This window comes from Zeus faber (genome assembly GCF_960531495.2).
Source record: "Zeus faber genome assembly, chromosome: 5".
NCBI classification, from domain to species: Eukaryota; Metazoa; Chordata; class Actinopteri; order Zeiformes; family Zeidae; genus Zeus; species Zeus faber.
The window spans coordinates 15,295,849-15,321,625 of record NC_137192.1 but is presented as its reverse complement, the minus strand read 5'-3'; the positions used below and the strand labels follow the sequence as shown (position 1 = coordinate 15,321,625).

Here is a 25,777-nt window from a genome sequence, read left to right as displayed (position 1 = left end):
GAAAGTGTGTGAATAGTAAAAGTGGTAAAAACTAGGCAACTATATATTGCAAACGGCGATGTTTTACATGTAGACAATGGTGATGTTTGTGCTTTTTGTAATTATGTAAATATTTTATTTTTATTTTTTTTTTAAGATTGTTTGCATACCCAGATGCACTGTCCTTCAAATATCAAAAAGCAGCTTTTCAAAGATGAATGAGCTCTATAGATATTTACTCCAACAGAGGTTGATGAATTTACTTCTTGCCTTATTTTTATTCCACGGAGGGAGATTTTGTGGGCTGGAAGTACCACGGTTCATTTTCTACACTACATGTAGTAAAAAAAAAAAACTAAAAAAACAAAACAAAACACAAAAACACAAAAAAATAAAGTGTTTCTTTGAATACTAATTTTACCCCAGAATTCAGAGAAAACCAAAACAAAACTACCAGCCTTTGAGGTCTGAGTACGTGCGACCAAACCATCCCCCCCAGTGTGTGTAGCCTTTGAGATCATAAATGTGATGTAGAGCCATTAAAGAAAAAAAAATGGATTAAAAATCATTGGAGTGGAGTCGTACAACTTAAGTCACAACATTAGGATCACAAGACTACAAAGATGAATTTAATCAATATTGCCCTAGAAATCCAACTGAAATGTTCACTGAATGGAAAAAAAATAATAAAATATAACAAAAATCTGGGTTGTGTTGATTACACACACACACACACACACACACACACACACACACACACACACACACACACACACACACACACCCCTTAAGACAAACTTTAACAGGCATCACACCAACACCCGCAGCGCTCTGGTGCCTTCGTTGGCACATGAGCTGTTGAAACACAAACACAAAGTCACAGAGGAACGCAGGATGAATTCTCTCCACCACTTTCAACTATTGAAACCGTTTCCTCCCTACAAAGGCATTGTGTGAAAGTAAAAAAACAAAACAAATAGGCTCTCATTTAGAATTTAATTTATAAAAAAAACATAAACATATTTTCCTAGTCTACTACTCTCCGATCTCGGGCTCTTCTTGCTCGGTGCGGCGTCTTTTCAGAGGAATGATGTAGATTCCGTTTTTAGCCTCTTTTAGCCTCCACCACCGTCCCAACCTTTAAAATATCAAAAAGAAAACATTTAAAATAATGAAGTCGCAACAAGGTCCCCGTTACTATGAAGTCATTCATTTTCTGATAAAAAGCCTGGAAATGCTTTGCAGTTGTTTCCACTAAATGACAGCACGATGCGAGGTTCTCCGTACCTGCTGTTCCACTCAACGGCTTTACTCTGCTCAGATAATTACAGTTTCTCCGTTTAATCACAGGGTGGTTGAGAAATTTCCAATTAGCAACGACAACAGCGCAATCCTGACAGTATCGTCACATTCAATGCCATTCCACTTCGGCAAACAGGCTTTACAACATGTTCTGAAGTTCAAAATAAATCCAACGTTTCCCCCTCCCTGCAGCACCTCCCCGTGCGACCGCGACCCCTGCCTGTCTGTCAAGTGTTTCAGTCCTGAATGGGCGAGACAGAGGGAAACGATCTTTTAAGTTCCAAGGGGAGGGGCAACTCGAGGAGAGGAGAGGAGAAAAAAGAAAGTGCTGGAAAACAAGAAAATTCCCCTGTTTAAAATACAAAGCAAGTGTTGGCGCAGGGTGCGAGGATAAAGATTAAAAAAAAACAAAAAAAAACTAAAAAAGGTTTAAGGATGAATACTAATTGAGTTTGACTGTTTTCAGTAATTGGCAGACTACTATGAAACACTTTAATATTCAGCTTCTTTGCTGCAAGGGCTCAGAATAATGACTTAGAAGAGCGCCCCAATTAAGTTTTGGCACATTCAATTTTAAGTGAAAGACTTATTTTGTAATTAAGGCATGGAAACAGAACATTGGTGTGCAAATCATTCCCATGATAATAATAATGATGATAATAATAATAATAACTGCGTGGCAGCAATGGACTGGTTTCCACTGAATGACAGGGAATGAATGAAAAGTGACATTGTGCACAGTATGTCCGGCTACACATTGGTGACACCTTGCGCTTCTCTTCTCCACCTGGATGCAGCAATGAGCCGCACAGTGAAGGTGTTTATTATAGTGGCCATTGTGGGGAAGAGGGGTTATGTTTTGTGTCCCAGTGGTTGACTGGGACCGGCAATATGGCAAAATGGATGTGGACATCACATCAAGCCTTACCTTAAAGGGAGAGTCTGTAATGCGGCAAATTTCGTCGATCTTTGAAGGTTTTTCAAAAAATTCCAAGAGGCTGGAATTTCAAGACATCACCATGGTACCTGGTAGACATCTTTACCATCATACCAGTGGATTTAAAACCGTCATGATTTTACAGCAAATTAAACGTTTTTGCCATTTTTTTTTTTTTATTGTCTAATCATTTTGTACCTTTTTGACCCATCACTTAGCTTTTCTCAAACTTTGTTTATGGGTATTCCGTGGACCCGCTCTGCAAATTTTGTGTCATTCGAACTTACGGTTCTTGAGAAGGTTGATTGAAGGTTTAAAAAATAAAAAATTATAATAATCAAATAAAAAGATAATGGCCGGCGGACCTTGTAGCTCTCGATTGCAAAATAGTTCAGAATGTCCAGCTGCACGTGTGTATCAAGTTTCACTTTGCTAGGACAAACGTGGTAGCTGCAATGAGCCTCTGACTGAAAATGCATATTATAGCGCCCCCTATGGGACAACCAGTGCCATTATTTGTGTCCAGGTTATGCGTGGCCTGGACTGTACAGTAGGTAGGTAGTGTAGGTGTGACAAAATGGAAAAAAAGTTACCAATGTATGGATGAGTTATTGGACAAAATACAGGAGGGGGAAAAAATAAATTAAAAAAAATTAAATACACAAATTAACAAACAAACAATAGGAATTCCAGCAATTACAATATGTTTACCTGCTTTGCAGTGTAACCCCAATAAATTCAATTAAAACTAAAAATCAGTGCCTGACTGTAATGCTAGTGCCCATTCTATTAATCTGATATTTAAATATCCCATTAAAATGCCATTGAGGGTATATACAAAAGGATAAACAGGAAAATGTGTATTTTTCCCTTGCGGAGGACATATTCAGAGCGCCATCTCGTGGAGGGATTGCTGTACTACACTCAGTATACCGGTTGTGTTACCTGTGCTCTTGTCCCACTCCTGCCACCAGGAATTTGCCAGAATTCGAAAACTTCAGACTGTTGACAAACCCCGTCTAGAACACACACGAGAGAGAGAGCGAGAGAGAGAGAGAGAGATGGAGAGAGCGAGAGCGAGAGAGAGAGAGAGAGAGAGAGACAGTCTGTACGGTTCCAACACACGAGCCCTTTCTGGATGTCCTTTGGTCTAAAATCCACAAGATAAAACAAAAAAGGTCTTGGGGGTGAGATGTGGTTCAAATTGTAGTCCTGGTCGTAACAACAAAACCAGATACCAGCATTCTGCATTTCATTTTGGAACTTGTGACAGTTTTGTGTTGCGTGTGAGGCCTTTACACAAAACAGAACAAACAAATAACTGAAAACAGGAAACATAAGAGGGTCTTCAGAATCAGCAATCTTTATGCATGTTCTTCATCTGCGAGTGCTGAAGAGTGCACGATCAGAACCATGTCCTAATAGTAACAGTGCATCCTAACTAATGTGGTCTTTACAGCCACAGGTGGAGAACTAAAGCTCTAATACTTACCACGGGGACACTGAACAGAGGCTCCAGCGAGCGGTAGCCCTGGCCACACATCCACAGCCGCACCTCCGAGTTGTGGGAACCTGGAAACAAACAGCGGCTCGTTGACATGGGTTGTTTCAAACAAAACTGATGTTTCAACAGTACTTTTTGGCGTGGGTGGAAATGAGCTTGTTCCAAATGTTGTATAATCAGACTCTTGAATCTTTGATTCTCTGCGATTGTGGCGCCGCCCCTTGAGGTCGCCTGCGCCGGCGCTCCGGGTGCCTTTTCAAAAAAAGAATCGGCAGTTACCTCATACGACCGCGATCTACTCATGGATATAACAATTTCCCTAAACAAACAACTTTGGGACTTTTATCCGTGGAAGCAGAGTGGCCGCGTGGTCGGGTCAGAATGAGGACGCAACCTTACCGTCCACCTCTGCCAAGCATCCTTCTTGCCAACGTCCAGTCCCTGGAGAACAAGATGAATGAACTTCGAGCGAGGATTAAATTTCAGCGAGACACGAGGAACTGTTGCGTCCTCTGTCTGTCGGAAACATGATTAAACTCACAGGTGCCGGACGAAGCCATACGTCCAGCCAAGTTCATCTCCATGTTCCGCGGCGACAGAACGAGGGAGTCGGGGAAATCCAAAGGTGGAGGCGTCTGCCTCATGGTAAACAACCGCTGGTGTAACCCCGAAAACACCAAGTTTCTCTCCCACTCCTGCTCGCCGAACCTAGAACAGCTGACCATCTTATGCCGTCCATTTTATCTCCCCCGGGAATTTAGCACGGTCATCATTACAGCCGTTTATATCCCACCACAAGCGGACACCGACGCAGTTGTGCCGATTTCAAAACAAACATCCCGACGCGGCTGTGGTGGTGACTGGGGACTTTAACAGGGCCAACCTTAAAAAAGTTCTGCCTAATTTCCACCAACACATCACGTGTGCCACCAGGGGAGATAGAACTCTGGACCATTGCTACACACCTTACAAGAACGGATACAAGACCATCTCGCTCCCTGCTTTCGAGAAATCTGACCCCGCCACGATCTCGCAGGTTCCAGGTTACAGGTCCAAACAAGTTCAAGTGACGTCAGCGAGTTTACGGAGGTGGCAGTAAGTTTTGTGACTACGTTAGCAGATAATATCATTCCCACGGTGAAAGTTAGGATATTTCCAAACCAGAAACCGTAGGTTGATAAATCCATCCGCTGCGCTCTGAATGCTCGCACGGCCGCTTACGACGACGGTCTTGTTTCTGGAAATATGGACAATTACAAAGCGGTGGCGTACAATCTGCGGAGGGCGGTGAGGGACGCTAAACGGGCGTACGGAGAGACTGTGGAGCTAAAGATGGAGCGGGGGGACACGAGACGCTTGTGGGAGGGGCTGCGGACGATCACGAACTACAAGAGCAGCCCCCCCCCCAGCCACGAGTGTGGACGCCTCCCTAGCCCAACTGAACTCCTTTTATGCGCGGTTCTAGTCTGGCAACAGCACCGCTAGCTCGCCAGCTAATTGGAGTTACACCGCTGGGGATGAGCGCGCGCTCTGCGTCCGTGCGCGAGGTCAGGAAGGCTCTGAAGCGGGCGAACACCAGGAAAGCTGTGGGCCCAGACGGCATATCTGTCGAGAACTGAAGACCTGTGCTAACCAGCTAGCCCCGGTGTTCACCACAATATTCAACATCCCCCTGGCTGAATCAGTGGTCCCGTCCTGCTTCAAGAGGTCCACCGTCGTGCCTGTCCCGAAGATCGCCTCTCTAGCCTGCCTGAGTGACTACCGTCCGGTGGCCCCCACCTCGGTGGTCATGAAGTCTTTCGAGAGGTTGATTAAGGATTACATCTGCGCCTCCCTCCCCCACACCTTGGACCCGTTGCAGTTCGCGTACCAGCAGAACAGATCCACGGATGACGCCGTTTCCCAGGTACCGCACACCACGCTCATGCATCTGGAAGGCCAGAAGGGGGCCTATGTGAGAATGCTGTTCATCGATTACAGTTCAGCCTTCAACACCATAGTCCCCACCAGACTGGCTGTCAAGCTGAAGGACTGAATGCTCCGCTGTGCGCCTGGATCCTGGACTTCCTCACAGCCCGCCCCCAGGTGGTCAGGGTGGGGAAGCACACCTCAAGTGTCCTCACCCTCAGGATCCCCCCAGGGTTGCGTCCTCCGCCCCCTACTGTACTCCCTGTACACACAGGACTGTGTGGCCAGGTCCAGCACCATCATCAAGTTTGCTGACGACACCGTTGTCGTGGGCCTGATCACCGACTGCGACGAAAAGGCCTACCGCGAGGAGGTGGCTGACTTGTCACTCTGGTGCCAGGACAACAGCCTCCACCTGAACGTCAGAAAAACTAAGGAGCTGATTGTGGACTTTAGACGAGGACCACAATCGAGGACGCATGTGCCCTTGGTGATTAACGGGATTTCTGTTGACAGAGTGAGCAGCTTCAAATACCTGGGAGTCCACATCACAGGGACTTAACATGGACTTTACAAACAGACACTCTGGTGAGGAAGGCGAGGCAGCGTCTTTACCACCTCAGGTAGCTGAGGAAATTCCGGGTCTCGGTGAGGATCCTCAAGTCCTTCTACTCTGGAGCAGTGGAGAGCATCCTGACAGGCAACATCACTGCCTGGTTTGGGAGCTGTACTGCTCAGGACAGGCGGGCCCTGCAGAGGGTGGTGAGTTCAGCTGAACGTACCACTGGAACTACCCTACCCCCCTTGCAGGAGTTATACACCAGGAGGTGTAGTAGCAGAGCCGCAGGCTCTTGAAGGACCCTAATCACCCCAACAACGGACGGTTCCAGCTGCAGCGGTCAGGCAATCGCCTCCGCAGTCACAGCGAGAACAGAGAGACTGAGATGGAGTTTTTTCCCGCAAGCCATTAGAACTGTCAATGTTGACCTCACCAGGGGTCCTAACTGAGCCATACACATAGGCTCCCCTACCTACTGTACTATATGTTACATACTGTACCGCATACTGTGTCACTGTTCAGGGTTGTTCGTGATGCCATATTGCTGCGCCGTACTGTTGTACACTGTGCTGTATTATCCCAAGCACTACCTTACTTCACATGCCACTTTAATGCACATATCTGTATATACATAATTGCCTATTCCATATACATAAGCATTGTCCTTCTATCTATTCCATTTTATCTCATTTTATTGTATTTTATTCTATATATTTTTACTTTATTCTATAAGTATTCGACTTACTGTATTACGTTTTAGGAGTCAGTTAGTTGGTCTATTAGAAAGAAATTCTTCCTATGACATAGTGTGTTATCACCGGGTGCGTTACATTACATTTCACTGCATATATGTATGAAAGTATGTATATGTATGTGACGAATAAACTTCTTGAATCTTCTCATTCTGTATGAAAAGACATTCAAAAAACTGACTACTATTCCCTATTTGGGTGCAGCCTGTATAATATTGTTAATCACCTCAGTGTGTGTGTGTGTGTGTGTGTGTGTGTGTTCGTGCGCGCTTCAGGAGCTGTGGAAGGGTGCTCGCAGCCGGAAGCACCTGAGGCGACGGTGTCTGAGTTCGGCAGCGCTGCCACCGATGAGATCCAGTGCGGCTGCTCTAAGCCGGCCTCCCCGAAGCAGCCGTGGGCATGCTTCACCGTGCTCATCGGCTTCTTCTTGTTGACACCCCAGACACACACGGAGCTGGGGCCAAGGGAAACAAGGGAAATTTGAGGGCCACAGAAGATCATTGATAATTATACAACTGAGAAGGTTCTCTATAACGGAAGAAACATAAAAGTTTGCCGGTGCTACTTGAACAGCAGCCCTCTCTCACCCATCATCAGCTCCAGTTATCATGTGCTCCTCATTGATCAGCTGGATGCAGTCCATTGAACCCCTGGTGGTGACAAGAGCGGAATAATTAAAAATCAACAGATGGCGACACACACACACCATCCTGCCCGTTCTCCGGGGGGTTTGTGAAAATGTTACACTGACCCGTGGCCATGGAACACCAGCTGAGACTCCTCTGCAATCTTCCACACCCTCACGGTGTTGTCCCGCCCTCCTGCCGTCACGCAGCGCTGACGACTCAGGCTGTCCAGTCCCGTGATGACGTCCTGATGCCCGAAGCTGGGGTGACGCACAGGGACAATGACTCACACTCTTACTCACACTCTTACTCACACTCTTACTCACACTCTTACTCACACTCTTACTCACACTCTTACTCACAGAGTTTCTACGTAAGAGTTCTCATCCACATTCCACACTTTGATGGAGCGGTCGTGAGAAGCGCTGTACAGGTCATGACTTCCCCTCCGGAATGAAAGACCCTGCAAAGATATTTGAATCAAGTCATAAGGGAACCTCTGGAATAAATATAACATAGCTGCATAATCCATGTTGTAAATAATATATTAAAACAGTGTCATTCTTTATTGCATATGGAGCTTACCGACACAGGGCCTCGGTGTCCTTTGAATGTGTATATGTGTTTACATGTTTCTGGATCCCAAATCATGATCAATTTATTCATGTCTCCAGTTGCCTAAAAGTCAAGAACACAGAGATTTCAGGTTACTGATGTTTTTGTACAATGGAATTCTGAACAATTGGCCACGATGCCCAAAAGGAATTCCTTACCAGGTACTTTCCATCGGAGGATATGGCCATGCACAGGACATGCGCTGTGTGTCCAACATGACGGTCTTCAGTGCCTTTCCTTCCACCAGATATCGTGTGCAGTCTCTTTCCACTCTCGACATCCCCTGAAATCATCGGAGAGAGAGAAAAAAATAATAATACCTAATCAGGTGATCAACAAATTAGAAGAAACAAATAAAATACACTTTTACTTTGACGTGATAACAGGGCGACAACACTGAAGTGCTTACTAACATTTGATAATAGAGCAGTCTTTAGCAGCAGAGAAGATGAACTTTTCTTCTGGAGAGATGACCAGACAAGTCACTGGCAGTTTGTGTCCTCTTAAAAAGCGGAGATCAGAGGCATCAGGTGGGACGAGCTAAAATCCAAAACAAGCAGTCACGGTGATTACCATTTTTTAAGCACGCCATTTCCAAAAATAAACAAACAAACAAACAAAAATAACTTTTGACAGGTGAAATTCACACTTACATCTTTGGCAATAAATCGTTGGAGTTTTCCTTTCTGTTCAAGCTGAGTGGAAAATGAAGCATAACACAAATTAAACAACCCAATAGTTTTTAATTCATATCATTACACAATGTATTAAAAAAAAAAAGGAACCCAACCAAGGAAGGAAATCATTCTTACATGTTCATCTTGTAGTCTCCCAGCAATCAAATCAGTCTCAAATGTGTCATCTTCTACTTTCTTTTCCTCTGAGAAACACAGGATGAGGTGAGGTGTTTACTCTAAACCGCACGATAACAGACTCTGACATGACAACATGGATGCCGTCATATGTGACCCACCACAGCAAAACCTGCATTGTCGTACATTTCTAAAATCGCCAGGAACAGCCAAATAAGTTGAAAAAAAACCTTTGAAAATTAGATTTTTTCCAGATTCGTGTTCCTTTGTGGGGTTTTTTTTTTTTTTTTAATCTCTCATAGTTTTCAAAACAGAGTTTGATTTATAAATATCAGAAAAATGTTCAACCGTGGAGATAAATATTCCCGTTAGATTACATGGGGAAACAGTTCGCTTACCGAGACGCTGAACACCGCTGAATAACACTGCTCTATCGTTCACTTTAAATCGATCATTCCTCCATATTCCATGTGATGTGAAGTCACAATGTCAAACTGTTTTGATCGAGTTCAACCTTTAAATCGCTCTACTTTAACACACACTCGGAGACATCATTGTAGGGGGGGTATCCCAATGTATACCACCGAAGAAGTCATGCTGATGTCACTTCCGCCAACAAGACGAGGACCGTTTGGTTTCACTTGTCTGTGAAAACTTTAGTCTCCGTGTTGTTATGGATTACGAGAAGCGGGTGGCGGAAGATCCAAATCATATCGCGGAAGCAGCGCATACTGGACTTAATTTTCTGCAATGATAGTCAGTTCTCCGACAGTGACGCTGAATCTGATAGCGGTGTTATCCCGGACTTGGAGAACATTTCAAACAGCGGATTCCAACCTGAATGTGGCGATGACACTGAATATTTTCAAGAACCACCGGAGGAGACCGACGATAAGCCTGTTGTTGTTACAACGAAAGAAGTTGATGACGTGATCAAGTCCATTGAGGTTGGTGATGCAGATTATGAAGTATCAAGGCACAAGATTCTCAAGTTTACCAGCAAATGCAGCCAGGGGCGAAAAGAAAATGAAAAGAGGCCCCAAACAGGCTCCCATGCTGTAGCTGGGGTAGGCTTGGGGTTCACTCACATAACTCCAACACCTTTAAAGATATTTGACATACACACATTTATATAGTAAATGACACGCTGAGGCTGATATACAGAGAACTTTTAAACTCCTAAATAATTCCACTTTTATAAAATGTGAATATTCTTACTGATAAATAAAACCCTTTTTTAAAAATGAAATGTGTGTCGATGACACTGTTCAACAGCCCCTCAAAACACAAGAACAATGCAGCGATTGCCCCATTCAGCAAGATGTCAAGTAACCATGTGACAAGTAGCCATGTGGCCCCGTTGGTCCTCCAACCATATGCATTTGGGGAGCTGGCTGAATGGAGGCAAGCGTGGGGAGAACTTTGAAGGTGATTGTCGCAGAATCACAGTTTGCCACAGACTTGTCATTAACAAGTCATAGCTTTAAAAGATTTGCAAGTGACACATTGTTTGGAAGCTCTTGATTATTCACTTTCAAGTGATGCGAGAAAAAATAAAGTCAAAAGTCACTAAATGTACCTGAAGTCTGCGGTGGGTCACATATTGAGGACAACATTCAAACAAACAGTGTGACAACTGGAGGAGAAAACTTACCTTCCTCCCTTAGTTGTTCGAGGTACAGTTTGGCAAGTCGAAGCTTCTTCTCCTGTGGAGTTTCATCCACGTCCTCCTCCTCCTCCTCCCTGGCCTGCTTCTCATCCTGCACCGCGGGGCTGTCCAAGGCAAACGCAGCCGCGTTACAGGACCACGCCGGAGTCATTTGGACAAACTTTGTGTGCACAGGTGCTTACCTACAGCGCATGCTTTAGAGACTACCTCTTAACCATCGAATACCATTTTAAAAACGTGTTTAAAATGCAAAAAACAAACGGCAAACGCCCGTGAAAACGGCACCTTTCTGTTTCGGAGTCGCTGGAGATCTCTTCGTTGAATCTCGAGTTGGATTTCTTGGCGCGACCCTTGACGTTGCCGTCCGGGTCCCCATCGATCTGCGGAGCGTCAAACGAGGTTGTTATCGATTCGCGCGTTCGGTCAAGTCCGATCAACGCGCGGCCCGGGGAAAGGTGTTTGGCTTTCTACTCGGCACGACGCCGCCCCGCGACCACACCGGAGCCGTAGCGCGGGGGGTGCCGACTAGCTGCCCGGCTCGGCTCGGCTCGTCGTCGTTTACCTTACGCTTGGACGCTGTTGAACGGTGTCCTTTTTGGGGGAACGCCGGGTTACCCCTCTTCTTTATGAAGAACGACGACGACATGCTAGAACGCGACAGGCAGCGAAAAGTTCTGTGGGGGAACGCTCCTCTTCAGAGTACTTCAGCGCCTGCCTCCGCATGGGTTCTCCTCAACCGAACTACGAACACGGGGAAGCGCGACGTCGGCTGCAACGGGGACACTGATTGGATGAATCCCGGGCTCGGGTTAACCGGGCTCGAACGGTTTTCCCATCACGTCCCGCCTTCTATTAAACTACGGGCCACCCCGTTGGACTAGACGTGAGCACACGGAATGGAAGCTCGCCCCCGATTGGATCGACGGGGCGGTCCGCGTCCACAGGAAACGTGTGCAGAGGCAAAACACGTCCCCCCCCGCACATGGCGCGTCCGCGCTTTCGTTCCGCACATAATTGGGAAAAGAAAAATGAAAACCACGGCGCAACGGCCACGCTGTGCGCGCAGGGTGGGCGGTAAAAAAACACCCGTATTTAACAGACATTTTCGGGAGAATAGTTTGCGCAGACCCCCAAACGGCGCCGCTGTTTAAACCAGGACCCGTGTACTGCCCACTACTGCAGTAGTACTACTACCACTTCCTCCACTACGCAGTACTACCACTTACAGCGCGTCTTTTGTCCTCAACGCGTGTCGGTGTTTGGCGTTCACACTGCGAACTGAGGCGCTAGGCGCGGACTTTTACGCAGACATACCCCAAATAACACATGGCCTCCTTTGGATTTTAGGTAAGCCAGTTTCCCAGGGTTCAGCAAGGTGAGGTCCGGCAGGAGGAATGGCGTGAGGCAAGGGGGGGGGGGGTGGAGGTGGAGGTCTGGTCAAGGAACTTTTTTTGGGGGGGTGGAACGTTCCCAGGAACGGGACGGTAGCTGGTGTGGATGAGCAAAGGCGTGGAACTCCGCTCCGCGCATAAGTTGTTTGTGATTGTGTTCCAAAAAACTAGCGGGCGCTTGATCATTCGCAGGACCGCATGCCCATGCCGCCCAAGAGAGAGGCTGTGGCGGCAGCGACCGAACCGGCAGAGAAAATGAGTAAGATTTGCCCCGAGACGCAGGACTTTGGACGCGAATTCCCAGAGTTTGCCAGCTATTCACCTTTTCCCAATCCAGAGGTTATTATTATTATCATTATTATACATTGTATTATAATTATTATTATGATCATTATTGTTATTATTATGATTATGATCATTATTATCATCACAATTGTATTATTATAATTTTTATCATTGTTTTTATAATAATTCTCGTGATCATTATTATTTTATTATTATATTATAAGAACAATTATCATCATTGTTATTTTGTTATGATTATTATTTCATTTTTTATAATTATTTTTTATTATTATATTGTTAATAATAACAAGAATATTATTATTATTGTCCATATGTATGATTTAATTATTATTATTATCATAATCATGAGTAATATTTCGAACCACTTTTCTTACATTTTTTCTCCGTTCATTCTCTTAATTTTTTTTTTTGACTTGGACAGGGGGATCTCACTGGCCTTGAGGAGGAGGGAGGTGGGATCCGAACAGACACAATAAGTCTTCTCATGAAAATAGAGCAGCTGCAATCACAACTCAAATACGAACGTAGATGTAGGATTTTGGCTGAAAGGGAGTTGAGAGAGCTGAAAGGTGGGTTCAAAAGATGGACTGGCATTTAATTTTAATTAATTTTTTTTTTTTTGTGAATTTCTAAACTTGCGTCAATGTTATAAAAACAAGATGACAATTAAGTAAGCCCCCCTCCCCCCAGTTCATTTTGACACAATTAAATACTAAGACTATTCACAATACAACAGCTTGTTTGAATTTTTTTGTATTCCTCCCAACAATATTGCACAATTTTATTTCATAATGTAATGGCCTCTGTTGGTTTCAGAGATGAACAGTCTTATGCTGCAAATGAGACACACAGCGCAGGAGCTGCGAGCCACCCTTGACAACGTTCAGCACGGGAGCAAGGACACAGTCGCATCACAGAGCAGCGTGGAGGAAACGGTCTCCTTTATCAACGATCCCGAAGCAGAAAGTGGGATACCTCACATGTCAGAGGTCAATTGCTATTTCTTTCTCGCCAGTGTTGATTTGAAGGTCATTTGGCAGATAGAGACTTGAGCTAAGATGTCTTCTGTGTTAGCACTTAAACTTTTTATAATTAATCAATACCTATTTTTTCATTTCACAAATTAATGCTATTTTGACCATTATATTTTTACTATAAAAAAAAAGAAAAATCCAGTTATATGGTGTAAGATAATAAATGCGCATCACAAATGATCTAAACTTGTGACTTGCTCATTTGTTTACCTTACCTTATTAGTCTAAGGTGTATTTCTTTTCATGAATAATTTGGAAGAAAGACTGGCTTTGCTTTTTGATGAAGTTGATCATTGATGATGTGTTTGGTTGAACCAACCAGTTGTTGTTTTTTCTTCCAGGAGGATAACTTCCTTTATCTCTCAGAGGGTGTGCGAGTCCCCAGGAATCTTTATGAGCGCATATCAGAGATCACAGACTTCAAAAAGTACACGTCTGCACTGCTGATGATGCTTTTTGACAGAGAAACCCTGGCGACGCACTCTCTGCAGGGCCGCCGGACCAATGGTACCAGTGATGACTGCCAAAAGCCTCCTCTCCCCCCTGACATCCTGAGCAGCATCATCGGTACACTCCCTTTGATACTATTCAAAGCACATGAGTCAGATACTTTGTAAAAAAAGAACACATTTTTTACATGTTTTGAATTTTTTTTCCAGACCATATCGGCATCAAGTTTGGCGTGGATGGCAGTCAAATAAAGACTGCCATCCGGACGAAACTGAACAATGAGGACAAATTACTGAAGAAAAGACTGGGATTTGTTAAACCTGAAAGCAAAGTTGTTTTCGATAAGAGTTTTGAGATGCAAAACACGGGGTCAGAAAATGTTTAATCACTTGGAATATTTATTGGTTAAAATACGTTTTGTTCCACATGATCATTGGTTATAAAATAGCAATGCTAAGTAGCATATTTTATAATCAATATATTCACGATATTTGGTATTAATTCTGATTTTTGATGATTGTGTTGATAATAGCTCCTAATGTGTTTAAATGTTATTTACTACTGTTTTACAAGTTATGGCTTAGGACCTCATGTGAGCAAACATGTCTGGTTGCGCATTTAATTTCCTCTGGACCAATTCAAGAGATGAAAACACATTATTAAAAAATTAAATGTCAACGCTGGAATGAATAGCCTTTTTCAATCATTGAAAATGCTGGCTCATCCTTGGTCCTGGGACAGACACAGGAATGGATGTCATTAATGACAGATTATCGCAGGGAGATCAACCTCAGCATTAAGCCAATCTTTCACCTGTAAGTCAAGAAATGCGTGTACAGACATGGACAAATTTGTTGGTACCCTTACAGCTCATTGAAACAGTCCTTCAATCCTCCTGAGAAGTGATGAAATTACAAGCAATTTTCTCATGTACACCTGAATGCCTTTGGTATGTCATAGAGTAAAGCAAAGAAACTGTAAAGACATAAATTATTGCTAAAGAGATCAATTCTATTCTAAAATGGCCTGGACAGATTTGTTTGTACCCCTTAGAAAAGATTATAAATAACTAGATTACAGCGATATTTCAAAATAACTTTTCTTTAACTGGTATCACATATGTCTTCAATCTTATAATCAGTCATTCAGCCTATTTAAATGGAGAAAAGTAGTCACTCTGCTGTTTGGTATCATCGTGTGCACCACACTGAACATGGACCAGAGAAAGCAAAGGAGAGAGTTATCTGAGGAAATCAGAAAGAAAATGATAGACAAGCATGTAAAAGGTAAAGGCTATAAGACCATCTCCAAGCAGCTTGATGTTCCTGTGACTACAGTTGCAAATACTATTAAGAAGTTTAAGGTCCATGGGACTGTAGCCAACCTCCCTGTACGCGGCCGCAAGAGGAAAATCGACCCCAGATTGAACAGAAGGATAGTGCGAATGTTAGAAAAAGAGCCAAGGACAACTTCCAATGAGGTACAAGCTGAACTACAAGGTCAAGGTACATCAGTGTCTGATTACACCATTTGTCACTTGTTGAGTGACAGTGGGCTCTATGGAAGAAGACCCAGGAGGACTCCACTTTTGAAAGAAAAACATAAAAAAGCCAGACTAGAATTCGCTAAAATGCATATTGACAAGCCACAATGCTTCTGGGAGAATATCCTTTGGACAGATGAGTCAAAACTGGAGCTTTTTGGCAAGTCACATCAGCTCTATGTTCACAGACGAAAAAAACAAACCTTTCAAAGGAGAGAACACTATACCTACTGTGAAACATGGAAGAGGCCTGGTTATGTTTTGGGGCTGCTTTGCTAATCTAGCATGGGGTGCCTTGAATCTGCAGGGCAAAAGGAATTCTCAAGACTATCAAGGCATTCTGGAGCAAAACGTACTGCTCAGTGTCAGAAAGCTCTGTCTCAGTCGCAGGTTATGGGTCCTCCAACATGATAATGATCCGAAACACACAAATAAAAGCACCCAAGAATGGATAAGAACAAAACATCTGACTATTCTGAAGTGCACTTCTGAGCCCTGATCTGAAACCTATCCAACATCTATGGAAAGAGCTGAAACATACAGTCTGGAGAAGGCACCCTTCAAATCAAAAGCAGACTGATTTATTATTAAATATGGAATAAACAATGATGTACGCCAATTACTTTTGTGAGTTTCAAGTTATTTCAGAGAAAATTGTGGGTTCTTTTTTTGTCGAAGGCTACCAACACATTTGTCAAATGGTACCAACAAATTTGTCCAGGCCATTTTAGAATATAATTGATCTCTTTAGCGATAATTTCTCTTTTCAGTTCCTTAGTTTTACTCTATGACATACCAAAGGCAGGCAGGTATACCTGGAAAAAAAAAAGTTTTTAATTCCATCACTTTTCAGGAGGAATGAAGCATTGAAGCAATGAGCTGTAAGGGTACCAACAAATTTGTCTACGTCTATACTTCTGATTTCAAGATGAGGCTGTTTTCATTCCACTTTTCCAGTTCATGAGGCATCACATGTTAATCATGTAGTGATGGAATTAGTCAATGGGGGGGAAAAGTCTGTTTGGAGAGGACATTTACCTTCCTGCTTCCTCCATCAGACCATGCTCTTCTGGCTTCGAGGCCAATAAACATATCAAGATGATATTCTTGCTTTATACTGACTTGTGCATATCTTTCAGTTTTCCTAGCAACCCATAGATGTCAGTGAAGTGTCTATGTTTTAGATATGGCCATGCACAGGACATGCGGAGTGTGTCCCACATGGCGGTCTTCGGTGCCTTTCCTTCTACCAGATATCGTGTGCAGTCTCTTTCCACTCTCGACATCCCCTGAAATCATCGGAGAGAGAAATTATTTTTTTTAAAATCCATAATCAGGTGATCAACACATGAAAAGAAAACACATTAAATACACTTTTACTTTGACGAGATAACAGGGCAACAACAGTGAAGTGCTTACTAACATTTGATAATAGAGCAGTCTTTAGCAGCAGAGAGTCTCAAATGCGTCATCTTCTACTTTCCTTTCCTATGAGAAACACAGGATGAGGTGAGGTCTTTTTATCTAAACCGCACGATCACAACAGACATGAACATGACAACATGGACGTCGTCATATTGAGGAAAACACTCAAACACTCAGTGTGACAACTGGAGGAGAAAACTTACCTTCGTCCCTTAGTTTTTCGAGGTAGAGTTGGTCTAGTCAAAGCTTCTTCCCCTGTGGAGTTTCTTCCTCCTCCTCCTCCTCCTCCTCCTCCTCCTCATCTTGCACCGCAGGGCTGTTCGATGCAAACCCATCCGCACAACAGGACCGCGCCGGAGTCATTTCGACAAACTTTGTGTGCGCAGGTGGTTACCTACAGTGCATGCTGTAGACCCCAGACTACCTCTTCAGAATCAGAATAGTCTTTATTGCCAAGAAAGTCTACACAAGCAAGGAATATTTCTTGGTGTTCGGTGCATACGTGAAACAAATGTAAAACAATAAGTAAAATATAAATGAAATATATAAAGAATATGTAAAAAAAAAAAAGAATAAAGCTTTGCAGTTTGTGCAACAATGTGCAAATGTTCAGTCTAAAGTGCCCATTAATGTAACGCATTGACATACCCATTCAATTTAAGGCGTAATGGGGGGGCCTTGTTGATGAGGCCAATTGCAGATAGGAAGAAACTGTTCATGTGGCGAGAGGTTTTGGCTTTGTTGGACCGCAGCCTCCTACTAGAGGGAAGTGTTTCAAACAGTTTGTGTCCGGGGTGGGAGGGGTCAGCCACAATCTTACCTGCACGCCTCAGGGTCCTGGGGAGATGGCAGATCGCCTTCTCAGTGGAACGAATGACAAGCTGCAGCCTGCCCTTGTCCTTGGTGGTTGCAGCAGCGTACTAGATGGTGATGGAGGAGATGAGAACGGACTCCATGATGGTGGCGTAGATGTGCACCATCGTCGTCTCTGGCAGGTTGAACTCCCTCAGCCGGGCTTTCTTGATGATGGAGCCGATGTTCAGCTCCCACTTGAGGTCCTGGGAGATGACGGTTCCCAGGAAGCGGCAGGACTCCAATGAGTCGACTGAGGGGTCACACAGGGTGATGGGGTTGAGTGGGGCTGCGTTCTCCCTGAAGTCCACGACCATCTCCACTGTCCTCACAGTGTTGAGCTCCAGGTTGTTCTGGCTGCACCGAGTCACCAGATGGTCAAGCCAGGAGCTTGACAGACTGGTGGCTGGAGGTGCAGCTGTTGGTATCCATCGAATACTATTTTAAAACGTGTTTAAAAATGCAAAAACAAACGGCAAACGCCCGTGAAAACGGCACCTTTCTGTTTCGGAGTCGCTGGAGATCTCTTCGCTGAATCTCGAGTTGGATTTCTTGGCCGCGACCCTCGACGTCGCCGTCCGCGTCCCCATCGACCTGCGGAGCGTCGAACGAGGTTGTTATCGCTTCGCGCGTTCGGTTAAATCCGATCAACGCGCGGCCCGGGGAAAGGTGTTTGGCTTTCTATTCGGCACGACGCCGCCCCACGACCACACCGGAGCCGTAGCGCTGCTCTTGCGAGGGGGGGGGGGATGCCGACTAGCTGCCCGGCTCGGCTCGTCGTCGTTTACCTTACGTTGCGACGCTGTTTGAACGGTGTCCTTTTTTGGGGGGGGACGCCGGGTTCACCTCTCTTCTTTATGTTAGAACGACGACGACATGATAGAATGCGATAGAATGTTCCTCTTCAGACTACTTTCAACAACTCAAGACTAGACCCCCCATGGGTTCTCCTCAACCGAACTATAAACACAGGGAGCGCAACGGAGACGCTAATTGGATGAATCCCGGGTAGGGTTGACCGGGTCAAACCCGGTTCCATCACGTCCCGCCTTCTATTAAACTACGGGCCACCCCGTTGGACTAGACGTGAGCACACGGAATGGAAGCTCGCCCCCGATTGGATCGACGGGGCGGTCCGCGTCCACAGGAAACGTGTGCAGAGGCAAAACACGTCCCCCCCCGCACATGGCGCGTCCGCGCTTTCGTTCCGCACATAATTGGGAAAAGAAAAATGAAAACCACGGCGCAACGGCCACGCTGTGCGCGCAGGGTGGGCGGTAAAAAAACACCCGTATTTAACAGACATTTTCGGGAGAATAGTTTGCGCAGACCCCCAAACGGCGCCGCTGTTTAAACCAGGACCCGTGTACTGCCCACTACTGCAGTAGTACTACTACCACTTCCTCCACTACGCAGTACTTCAACGTACAGCGCGTCTTTTGTCCTCAACGCGTGTCGATGTTCGGCGTTCACACTGCGAACTGAGGCGCTAGGCGCGGACCTTTACGCAGACATACCCCCAAAAACAAACGGCCTCCTTTGGATTTTAGGTAAGACAGTTTCCCAGGGTTCAGCAAGGTGAGGTCTGGCAGGAGGCGTGAGTGGGGATGGAGGTGGAGGTCGGGTCAAGGAACTTTTTTTTGGGGGGGGGTGGAACGTTCCCAGGAACGGGACGGTAGCTGGTGTGGATGAGCAAAGGCGTGGAACTCCGCTCCGCGCATAAGTTGTTTGTGATTGTGTTCCAAAAAACTAGCGGGCGCTTGATCATTCGCAGGACCGCATGCCCATGCCGCCCAAGAGAGAGGCTGTGGCGGCAGCGACCGAACCGGCAGAGAAAATGATTAAGATTGGCCCCGAGTCGCAGGACTTGGGATGCGATCCCCCCGACTTCAAGTTCAAATTCCCAGAGTTTGCCAGCTATTCACCTTTTCCCATTCCGGAGGTTATTATTATTATTATTATTATTATTATTATTATTATTATTATTGTATTTTTTGTAACTATTATTATATTAATATAATATAGTACTGTTAATAATAACAATACTATTATTATTATTATTATTATCATCATTATTATTGTCCATATTAATGGTTTTATTATTATTATCACGAGTAATATTTCTAACGACTTTTCTTAATTTTTTTTCTCCATTCATTCTCTGCATTTTCCTTGACTTGGACAGGGGGATCTCACTGGCCTTGAGGAGGAGGAGGGAGGTGGGATCAGAACAGACACAATAAGTCTTCTCATGAAAATAGAGCAGCTGCAATCACAACTCAAATACGAACGTAGATGTAGGATTTTGGCTGAAAGGGAGTTGAGAGAGCTGAAAGGTGGGTTCAAAAGTTGGACTGGCATTTAACTTTTTTTTTTTTTTTTTTTTGGGTGAATTTCTAAACTTGCATCAACGTTATAAAAACAAGATGACAACTAAATTATGGTTCCCCAGTTCATTTTGACATAATGAAATCCTAAGACTATTCACAATATAACAGCTCATTTGATTTTTTCAGCATTTTTCCCAACAATATTGCACAATGTTATTTCATAATGTAATGGCCTCTGTTTGTTCCAGAGATGAACAGTCTTATGCTGCAGATGAGAGAGACAGCGCAGGAACTGCGAGCCACTCTGGACAATGTTCAGCACGGGAGCAAGGACGCAGTGGCATCACAGAGCAGCGTGGAGGAAACCGTCTCTTTTATCAACGATCCCGAGGCAGAAAGTGGGATACCTCACATGTCAGAGGTCAATTGCTATTCCTTTCTCGCTAGTGTTGATTTGAAGGTCATTTGGCAGATAAAGTGAGTTGAGCTAAGATGTCATCTGTGTTAGCGCTGAAACTTGTTATAATTAATGAATTTCAATCACAAAGTAATGCAATTTATTTCAACCATAAAAAAATAAAGAACAGTGAAGTTATAATGTGTAACGTGATAAATGCTCATCACAAATGATCTAAACTTGTGACCTGCTCATATGTTTACCTATTAGTCTAAGGTGTATTTATTTTCATTAATAATTTGGAGGAAAGACTGGATTTGCTTTTTGATTAAGTTGATCATGTGTTTGGTTGAACTAACCAGTTTCTTTTTGTTTTTTGGTTTTTTTTTTTCTTTCAGGAGGATAACTTCCTTTATCTCTCAGAGGGTGTGAGAGTCCCCAGGAATCTTTATGAACAAATATCAGAGATCACAGACTTCAGAAAGTACACGTCTGCACTGCTGATGATGCTTTTTGACAGAGAAACCCTGGCGACGCACTCTCTGCAGGGCCGCCGGACCAATGGTACCGGTGATGACTGCCAAAAGCCTCCTCTCCCCCCTGACATCCTGAGCAGCATCATCGGTACACTCCCTTTGATACTATTCAAAGCACATGAGTCAGATACTTTGTAAAAAAAAGAACACCATTTTTACATGTTTTGAATTTTTTTCCAGACCATATCGGCATCAAGTTTGGCGTGGATGGCAGTCAAATAAAGACTGCCATCCGGACGAAACTGAACAATGAGGACAAATTACTGAAGAAAAGACTGGGATTTGTTAAACCTGAAAGCAAAGTTGTTTTCGATAAGAGTTTTGAGATGCAAAACACGGGGTCAGAAAATGTTTAACTACTTGTAATTGTTATTGGTTAAATGATGTTTTGTTCCAATTGGTCATTGGTTATAAAAGGCAAATAGCAATGCTAAGTACCCTTTTTTCTAATCAATTTGTTCACGATATTTGGTATTAATTCTGATTTTTGATGATTGTGTTAATTGCTCCTAATGTGTTTAAATGTTATTTACTACTCTGTTTCACAAGTTATGGCTTAGGACCTCATGTGAGCAAACATGTCTGGTTGCGCATTCAATTTCCTCTGGATCAATTCAAGAGATGAAAACACATTATTAAAAAATTCATTCAATGTCAATAGGGGGGTGGTAGCTCAGCCAGTAGAGGTGGTGGTCTAGTGATCCAAAGGTTGCTGGTTCGATCCCAGGCTCCTCCTGCTAGCATGCTGTAGTGTCCTTGAGCAAGACACTTAACCCCTAATTGCTCCTGATGGCTGCGTCCGTCGGTGTTTGAACAATTGTAAGTCGCTTTGGATAAAAGCGTCTGCTAAATGTAATGTAATGTTGGAATGAATAGCCTTTTTCAATAATTGAAAATGCTGGCTCATCCTTGGTCCTGGGACAGACACAGGAATGGATGTTATTAATGGCAGATTATCGCAGGGAGATTAACCTCGGCATTTAGCCAGTTTTTCACCTGTAAGTCAAGAAATGCATGTGCAGACATTTGTTGACAAATTTGTTGGTACCCTTACAGCTCATTGAAACAGTCCTTCATTCCTCCTGAAAAAGTGATGAAATTAAAAGCAATTTTCTCATGTGTACCTGCATGCCTTTGGTATGTCATAGAGTAAAGCAAAGAAACTACTAAACTAAACTGCTAAAGAGATCAATTATGTTCTAAAATGGCCTGGACATATTTATTGGTACCCCTTAGAAAAGATTATAAATAACTAGATTACAGTGATATTTCAAAATAACTGTTTTCTTTAACTGGTATCACGCATGTCTCCAATCTTATAAGCTTATATAGCCAATTTAAATGGAGAAAAGTAGTCACTGCTGTTTGGTATCATCGTGTGCACCACACTGAACATGAACCAGAGAAAGCAAAGGAGAGAGTTGTCTGTGGAGATCAGAAAGAAAATGATAGACAAGCATGTAAAAGGTAAAGGCTATAAGACCATCTCCAAGCAGCTTGATGTTCCTGTGACTACAGTTGCAAATACTATTAAGAAGTTTAAGGTCCATGGGACTGTAGCCAACCTCCCTGGACACGGCCGCAAGAGGAAAATCGACCGCAGATTGAACAGAAGGATAGTGCGAATGTTAGAAAAAGAACCAAGGACAACTTCCAATGAGGTACAAGCTGAACTACAAGGTCAAGGTACATCAGTGTCTGATCACACTATCCATCCCTTTTTGAGTGACAGTGGACTTCATGGAAGAAGACCCAGGAGGACTCCACTTTCGAAAGAAAAACATAAAAAAAACAGACTGGAATTCGCTAAAATGCATATTGACAAGCCACAATGCTCCAAGAATGGATAAGAACAAAACATCTGACTATTCTGAAGTGCAGTTCTGAGCCCTGATCTGAAACCTATCCAACATCTATGGAAAGAGCTGAAACATGCAGTCTGGAGAAGGCACCCTTCAAATCAAAAGCAGACTGATTTCTATTAAATATGGAATGAACAATGATGTACGCCAATTACTTTTGTGAGTTTCAAGTTATTTCAGAGAAAATTGTGGGTTCTTCTTTTTTTGTCGAAGGCTACCAACACATTTGTCAAATGGTACCAACAAATTTGTCCAGGCCATTTTAGAATATAATTGATCTCTTTAACGATAATTGATCTCTTTTCACAGTTTCTTTGCTTTATTCTATGACATTTGTCCAGGTCTGTACTTCTGATTTGAAGATGAGGCTGTTTTAACCCCACTTTTCCAGTTCATGAGGCATTACATGTAAATCATGTAGTGATGGAATAATTCAATGCAGGGGAAAATCTGTTTGGAGAGGACATTTACCTCCCTGCTTCCTCCTTCCATGCTCTTGTGGCTGCTCGGCCAAACATGTCAAGGTGATATTCTTGCTTTATACTGACTTGTGCATATATGTTTCAGTTTCCCTCGCAACCCATAGATGTCACTGAAGGATCCTATGTTTTAGACATTTTTAAAATCACTGTCCTACTGTAAAAAAGCGCACAAGTGATATCATTTATGAATTTTTATTATGTGTTATAGGGTGGATAGCGATGTCAGAGTAGCTCAGGTAATGCTCGTCTTTCTAAAAAAAAAAGGCCAAATTGGAATCAATCATCCGGTGACATTTAGAGACAATTATTTGAGTTGAGTATACCATCAAATGACTAAATTATTCTCTACTGAATGAACTGACTGGTGATGATTCAACCTTGTTGGTCAAGAGAAAGCTTGGGCAGAACAGACAAGGGTGTGTGTGTGTGTGTGTGTGTGTGTGTGTGTGTGTGTGTGTGTGTGTGTGAGCCGGGACAGTGTACAATGTGTGACAGTCGCTGCCACATACTGATGAAAGAGTGGTGTGTGTGTGTGTGTGTGTGTGTGTGTATGTGTGTATGTGTGTGTGTGTGTGTGTGTGTGTGTGTGTGCGCGGGTGAGTGGGTGGGACCAGGGTGGTGTGCGTCCTTCCATAGAATCATCTTTTCTCGAGTGATGGGATTTTAACAAAGACCAATGGGCTGGACTCCTCCTCCTCCTCCCCCTCCTCCTCCTCTCCCTCCTCCTCTTCTCCCTGAGCCAGCTGGGCTGTCCCAGTGGTCTGAGAGCACATCACCCCCAGGGTCTGCGGGGTCCATCAACCCTCCATCATCACAGTCTGGTGCTGAGCTTCAGCAGAGTTCACCACAGCAGCCGTGAGGTGGAGCAGAGGTGAGTGGGACACACCTGTAGGACAAACCCACAGTGTTTAAACTCGTAGAACAGGAACAGGAACAAAACATCCATTTGGCTTTGGAAGCAGTTGAGTTTCAACTTGGAAGACCTTTGGTTAGAGCTGCACTTACATTTCCAAGGAGGCCGATGGGACCTGCCAGGTGAGTTAACATTGAGTATCTAAAGAAACTTGCTTTGGATATTTTCACCCAGATAAACACTATTCTTAAATAATGGGCCCTACATTTGGTTATGCAAAGAGGATAAGTAGAATAATATATTCTTTTGATTATTGAGAAATCAAAGACTATAGGTATCTAGATAGTATATTCATGCCATTTAAGTCATTCATTAGAGAGACAATATATACAAGCTCCATTGTTTGACATAACTCCAATTTCAATATCATAGAATATTGTAATTTCATGTAAAATTGAATTGAAAAATCTTAAACTGAACCCTCTTCACAGCGTCACTGCTTAGTAAACCCATGTGTATTTATTATATAGTAAGCAAATAGTCTCACCCTTTTCAATAACTTCACAGAAAGGTCTGCACAGCATTACCCTGGGTATACAAGTACATGTAATCTATTTTACATATCCTTTTTCCTGGAAACCAACAGACTTAAAGAGAAGGAAAAAAACATGCAAATCATTTGTTTTGAGATGTTTTTTTTGTAACCTGAAAAATCCTATGAAAATACTTAGGTTGGAACGCCAGCACTTAATTTTACGGTATAATACTAATATCTGAAAACATGAACATCCATATTAGACAAACAATGTACTGTGTCTTCTGAACAATCCAGTATTTTAGTTTCCAAGCAGAATATGCTGTGACTTGAGGATTTCTCCAAACCTTTAACGTTAAAAACATGCAGTGTCATGTGCACAAATGATGTCGAACATTTCAAAAATAGATGCAGTTTTTCTTCATTGAAAAAGCGGAGCCGCAAGTCATATTCTTGCCGCACCTGGATATTAAGGTGTCAATCAAAGTACTTTTTAGATTGATGTTGTTTTTTTTACTTTAAATGTAATTAGATAAAAATAATAAAATCCAATCTCATCTAAATATAAATTAATATAAATCCTCAAAACAGGCAATTTCTCATATTAAAGCTAAAGCATGCAAATTAAAATATATACACTTAAAAATAATTATGCCAGCAGAATGATTATAAACTTTATGTCAATTCTGTCTCAACCCTTGAAAATCACAAAATCACAACTAATAAGATAAACCTAAAGACGCAAAAACATTTTAACAAACGTTTTATCGTCAGGTAAAAACAAAACCTCCAGGTGACCATGATGACCTGTGTCTTCACTTGGTGAAACAGCATGGGATATAAGCAAAGGCTTATATAAGCAAAGGCTTTTGCTGTGTTTAAAATGCCTTTTTTCTTTTTTTTTTAAACCCCGAACTGACGATCATAAATCATTAGAGTAAATAAACCTAACGGGACTAGTGGCTGCAAATGAACATTCCATCCAGCAGAGCAGCGTGGGCCTCAAGACAGTAGCATCTGCTACAACTGGAACATGAAAATGAGGACAGCCTTACATAATATGCATGATAATGTACATGTACAAGTCCTTCCTGGGGATAAATCTCATTACAAACATG

The 25,777-nt window shown here is 43.3% G+C and overlaps 4 protein-coding genes across 4 annotated transcripts; 2 read left to right on the top strand and 2 right to left on the bottom strand.

Annotated features, from left to right (window-relative positions):
• Nucleotides 1-961: 961 nt before the first annotated feature.
• Nucleotides 962-11,387, bottom strand: rrp9 (ribosomal RNA processing 9, U3 small nucleolar RNA binding protein). The gene is made up of 15 exons (XM_080000810.1): nucleotides 11,226-11,387; nucleotides 10,949-11,043; nucleotides 10,649-10,767; nucleotides 8,995-9,062; nucleotides 8,836-8,877; nucleotides 8,596-8,722; nucleotides 8,341-8,465; nucleotides 8,153-8,245; nucleotides 7,930-8,030; nucleotides 7,693-7,827; nucleotides 7,529-7,591; nucleotides 7,250-7,395; nucleotides 3,711-3,790; nucleotides 3,164-3,237; nucleotides 962-1,117 (listed from the first exon to the last, which is right to left on the bottom strand). The coding sequence occupies exons 1-15, from the start codon at nucleotides 11,307-11,309 to the stop codon at nucleotides 1,015-1,017; spliced, it is 1,455 nt and encodes a 484-aa protein (XP_079856936.1). The 5' UTR covers nucleotides 11,310-11,387; the 3' UTR covers nucleotides 962-1,014.
• A 322-nt stretch (nucleotides 11,388-11,709) lies between these two features.
• Nucleotides 11,710-15,202, top strand: LOC307230419 (uncharacterized protein). The gene is made up of 6 exons (XM_080000812.1): nucleotides 11,710-12,010; nucleotides 12,247-12,393; nucleotides 12,782-12,929; nucleotides 13,177-13,349; nucleotides 13,736-13,961; nucleotides 14,054-15,202. The coding sequence occupies exons 2-6, from the start codon at nucleotides 12,253-12,255 to the stop codon at nucleotides 14,227-14,229; spliced, it is 864 nt and encodes a 287-aa protein (XP_079856938.1). The 5' UTR covers nucleotides 11,710-12,010; nucleotides 12,247-12,252; the 3' UTR covers nucleotides 14,230-15,202.
• A 183-nt stretch (nucleotides 15,203-15,385) lies between these two features.
• On the bottom strand, nucleotides 15,386-18,407 carry LOC307230421 (uncharacterized protein). The gene is made up of 4 exons (XM_080000814.1): nucleotides 17,633-18,407; nucleotides 17,016-17,218; nucleotides 16,811-16,875; nucleotides 15,386-16,676 (listed from the first exon to the last, which is right to left on the bottom strand). The coding sequence occupies exon 1, from the start codon at nucleotides 17,979-17,981 to the stop codon at nucleotides 17,733-17,735; it is 249 nt and encodes an 82-aa protein (XP_079856940.1). The 5' UTR covers nucleotides 17,982-18,407; the 3' UTR covers nucleotides 15,386-16,676; nucleotides 16,811-16,875; nucleotides 17,016-17,218; nucleotides 17,633-17,732.
• A 616-nt stretch (nucleotides 18,408-19,023) lies between these two features.
• Nucleotides 19,024-21,993, top strand: LOC307230418 (uncharacterized protein). The gene is made up of 6 exons (XM_080000811.1): nucleotides 19,024-19,214; nucleotides 19,439-19,606; nucleotides 19,850-20,000; nucleotides 20,243-20,415; nucleotides 20,790-21,015; nucleotides 21,108-21,993. Exons 2-6 carry the CDS (start codon nucleotides 19,445-19,447, stop codon nucleotides 21,281-21,283), a joined length of 888 nt encoding a protein of 295 aa, XP_079856937.1. The 5' UTR covers nucleotides 19,024-19,214; nucleotides 19,439-19,444; the 3' UTR covers nucleotides 21,284-21,993.
• The last annotated feature ends 3,784 nt before the right edge of the window (nucleotides 21,994-25,777 follow it).